Source organism: Branchiostoma belcheri, unplaced genomic scaffold (assembly GCF_001625305.1).
Source record: "Branchiostoma belcheri isolate BF01 breed outbred unplaced genomic scaffold, Haploidv18h27 scaffold9, whole genome shotgun sequence".
NCBI lineage: Eukaryota > Metazoa > Chordata > Leptocardii > Amphioxiformes > Branchiostomatidae > Branchiostoma > Branchiostoma belcheri.
In genome coordinates, this window is record NW_017804575.1 from 3,977,868 (window position 1) to 3,982,324 (window position 4,457).

General features: G+C 38.0%; 2 protein-coding genes across 2 annotated transcripts in view; one reads left to right on the plus strand and one right to left on the minus strand.

The window, feature by feature from the left end:
• The first annotated feature begins 578 nt into the window (after positions 1 to 578).
• LOC109487745 (60S ribosomal protein L21-like) lies at positions 579 to 2,843 on the plus strand. Its single transcript, XM_019791808.1, has 5 exons — positions 579 to 660; positions 1,308 to 1,381; positions 1,713 to 1,887; positions 2,297 to 2,447; positions 2,711 to 2,843. The coding sequence occupies exons 2-5, from the start codon at positions 1,315 to 1,317 to the stop codon at positions 2,798 to 2,800; spliced, it is 483 nt and encodes a 160-aa protein (XP_019647367.1). The 5' UTR covers positions 579 to 660; positions 1,308 to 1,314; the 3' UTR covers positions 2,801 to 2,843.
• A 1,382-nt stretch (positions 2,844 to 4,225) lies between these two features.
• Positions 4,226 to 4,457, minus strand: part of LOC109487743 (signal peptidase complex subunit 3-like) — a 3,746-nt gene continuing 3,514 nt past the window's right edge. Inside the window, exon 6 of the mRNA XM_019791806.1 lies at positions 4,226 to 4,260. The gene's annotated coding sequence lies outside the window, so the exon portion shown is untranslated. The remainder of the gene's footprint in view (positions 4,261 to 4,457) is intronic.

The window sequence follows — 4,457 nt, forward strand, 5'->3', positions numbered from 1 at the left end:
ACACGCCAAAAATAAGCCAAAACCCAAAGAGAGTACCTGTGACCTCCTTGCTGTGAAAAGTGTGATGCTCACGTTGTGATTTCCCTGACGGAACGTAGGCGGCACATATTTTTTACGTACCGTATTTGGGTAAAAGGCACAGGTTACTCTTACAATTCATGTCGTTTTGCCCATTGATTTACAAGAAGGCTTCTTAATCTCTTTATATAAATTTTCAAAAACAGGGTTGACAAATAATTGAAATATGAATCTTCTAGAGAACCAAACGAACCCGTTAGCAGACCAAAAACGTACAGAATTTTATGCAATAAAGAGCACAAAATAAAAGCAAAAAAAATCATCATGATATGTGATGTACTCTTTTCTCCAGAAAATATTAAGATATCATCCAGGAGAAATGAAACCGCATCTCAAATCGCGCGCTAGTTTTACAAGTAGTGTGACCTGAACCGGAAATAAAACCTTTCAGTAGTTTTTTTTTGCTACCTGTACATTATACATAATTATGTATAATATGCAATAATTGTACATAATGAAATGTTATAAGAATGCAGAAAGTTCGTGTATAACCTAAAATACAACAGCAAATTTTACCTGCACGGATGTTGATCACGTGACCCCCATGCTCGTCCTTTTTTGACGGCGGCCATCTTGAGAAAGGTACAAGTGGGAACCTCTCCCTAAAAATAGCCAAAATCTTGTCATATTCTCGCATTCACCACCATCGAAGCCACAAATTGTAATACCAAGAGACGATAGGATCTTCCTACACCGTTAATTTCGCCAGGTACCGATCTAAGAAAGTCCGGAGTGGCCACATGTGGCAGGCCCTCTACTGACATGGCCGCCCTGGCCCTGGCCTCTGGTTCAGTAGCCGGCTCAACTAAATTATCGGGATGAAAGGAAACCAGTTCTATGGTTTTTCAGACATAAGTCGAACGTTAAGAAACACACAATTTTGGTTATCGTACCACTTCTAATATAGTTTCAGGTACTAAGATATTAGTAAATGTTACGAGTTTTACAGTACTCAAATTTGTAAAAGTACATGCAACGTGTAAAGCCAGAAATATATTCATTTTTTATAGTTTGGCATTTTGAAATGCAGTCAAATGATTGCTCCGTTGCAGAAATGATCCATTATGTTTGAATAACTAGTTACCATTTAACATTTGTGCACAAGTGATGTGCCCCAAAACACACGTGTGTGCACAGGCAAACATGGAATCCTTTCCCTCTTGTTGCAGTTTCATTCCATGTAGTCTTTGTAGAATAAAACTAAAAGAACAATTTATTTCTCATTTCAGCTGAAAGATGACGAACGGCCATGGTTATCGCCGCGGTACGCGGTATATGTTCAGCCGCAAATTCAGGGCACGTGGTAAGTATTTCGTCTCAAGATACAATAGGAAAAAATAGATAAGATATTCGCATACTAGTAACTTTTTTTCTTGTACCCAAGTCGTTCTATTGTTTGATGGACATGAAAAAAGTCTGTACAAATACATGTATAGTACATAGTATAAGTATAGGCAAATATGGCATTGTTACCGCAAAAATTTAATATTTATTGAATTCCCTACCAAGCTCGTCTGTTGTTACTTTGATATAAAAAAAATCTGTAAATTTCCTACTGAAGTTTACAGTCACAAGATAGTTGAACATTACAGCCACAGAACTAAAATGGTTGCAACATTTTCGTCCCCCTGTAGGTCCGATCCATCTGTCCACCTACCTCCATGTCTACAAGCGCGGTGATATCGTGGACGTCAAGGGCACGGGCACCGTGCAGAAGGGCATGCCTTACAAGGCCTACCACGGTCGCACGGGGCGGATCTTCAACGTCACAAATCACGCTGTTGGTGTCATCGTCAACAAGAGAGTAGGGTAAGTCTCATCTTACAATTACTACTGAATTAGGGAATAAGAGCAAGGTTCTGTCCTGGCTCTGTATTTTCATTGATGTATGTTAGACATCCAGGTAATGAGTTACACAAGCAACTGGATAGGTTTAACTGTTAAGTCATTTCAAGTAGAATCCACTACTTTTCGTCAATGACAAAAGATATTGTGAAAACTGTTGGACATTTCAAGTATCTACTACCTGAAACAACAGTTTTCGAAATCTATCCAGTTGCTTGAGTAACAATTTCCTTCTTCAACTCTTAAACTGTTTATACCAGAAAGCAGGGAGAGTTTTTCAGGCCTTTTTTTTAAAGGTTGTACAGAATTCTGAAATAAGTAAAAACTGATAGAGAAGAAAGTTTGCTGAGTTTTGTATCCCTGTGTTTGGCAGGAACCGCATCATCCCGAAGCGCATCAACCTGCGTGTGGAGCACGTGAAGCACTCCCGCTCCAGGGAGGACTTCCTCAAGCGCGTCAAGAAGAACGATGAGTTGAAGAAGAAGCACAAGGAAACCGGCGTCTACAAGAACTTGAAGAGAGAGGTGAAAGATTCCTTGTCATTTTCCCATTGCAGATTCTACTGTGTTCCATTCCTTACGTCTTACCATGTCTGATTTAAACTTAATTTAACTTTTGTGAGACCTCAGACTGTAGATACATGTACAGGTCTGAATCAATCTTCATCCTTGACTAAGTGAATTACTAGTATTACAAGCATTGCCATGTCTCTGAGTTGAACCTCTACATCTTACTGTATAGCTGAACTTTAACCCTTATGTGTATGTCCTTTGTTGTCTTCCTGCAGCCCGTTGGACCCCGCCCAGGTCACATGGTACGCACCGCCAACAACGTGCCCCAGCTGGTGGAACCCATCCCATACGAGTTCATCGCATAGTTCTGACACGTCTTGGAGATATAATAAAAACAGACAAACCTTTCCCACAGTGTTCTGTATGTCTTAAATTTACTTAATTAACTGCATTTCCATAGTTATTTTCACATACTACTGAATTTTTGGATTTTTTCGGGGGAGCCATTACAAATTCGGATGGCACCCAGGCTATGACAGGAAGTTAGGTCCTGGGAAATGTTCTCATTTCCTTCAAGTTCCTGCATTTTGTATGTCTGTTGCCTTATGTGAGTCAGTGGGAAAATACATAGACAGAATTAGTGAGGAATTTATAAACACGAAATTCACAACAACTCCAAATACATAACTTCAAGTTCAAGTTGTACATCTTTGATTTTTTTTGAAGAAGAGAATGTGGGAGCCCCATATAACTAAATAGGATGGCACCTAAATGTTAAATATCCAAAATATTAACTGCATGAACAGGAGAAAAACAAGACGAGTTTTATGCAAAAGTGTATTCCAGATTGACTTTATTCACTTATTGCCCATAGTATTACCTCTAAGGCCATGTTGATTTGATTATATGGATGACATCCGCGCGCGCATGAATTTTCGGCCGTTTCCAAAAAAAAAAAAGTTTTCAACCATACTGTAAATCGTGCAAAACAGTTGCTAAATGAGCAGAAATATACCATAAGTTGCAAGGAAAACATTTAGAAACGATACCAATGTCGTAGAATGCCAAAATCAAAGGAAAAAAGACAAAAATGTAAAGAAATGAATTCGAAGAGTAGATTATTCGCCATAACATATTCTGTGCCATTTGTTCAACCTTCATGACCACGTAGATTTCATAGTGAAAGCAACTTTTTTTTTGCAAAACTTTTCTTTTATTCGCACGCGCGCATCAGTTTTGGGGTTCCCAGAGGATGTCATCCATGTAATCAAATCAACATGGCCTAACGTAACATAACCATACACCCTCTTTTCCATACACCCTTCTAGTACAATCTTTGACAAATTGGATGCATTTTCCTCTTTATTGACAATTTCATTTACTTCTATTGCAATGAATAAGAACCCACCAATGTTGGAACTTTTTGTAAAAGTGGCTGAGACCTGTACAGAAATTTTTCTCTGCAAAAAGTTCTCTAACACCAGATGCTTAGCCATTTCACAAATTTCAAAGGCATCAATTTACAATACATGTACTAAGTTTCAGAATTTTGACATACTTGGTATTATGCTTTAGCATACTAGTATTTTGTTGTAACTGTAACATTTTTCCAACATGACAATATCTTTCTAAAGCCAGCATCACACTTGTCATAGTGTTACATGAACATGTGACCCTGTTCAGCATCATGAAAAACACAGGCACAATGACAATCATTTATACATCAATCAGTAACAAAAGTATTTTCCCTTCATGTACAATTTCATATGATACTTTCCAGTTACTACCGGTACTGCAACGTAATCGTTTTATAGTTCCCCCTCTGGCCACACCAATTTAATTTCTTGGTAAACGAATTCGCCCGCTTCATTTTTTTCTGATCCACAAATAAAAATAAAAATTCAAAATCAACTGCAAAATTCTCATATTTTGCCCTGAACAGTTGAAAACAGTCCTTTTCATCCTAGTGGTTACAGTTATTCCATCTTTCAATGCAATGGTATCATTAAAAGTTCAAAATTC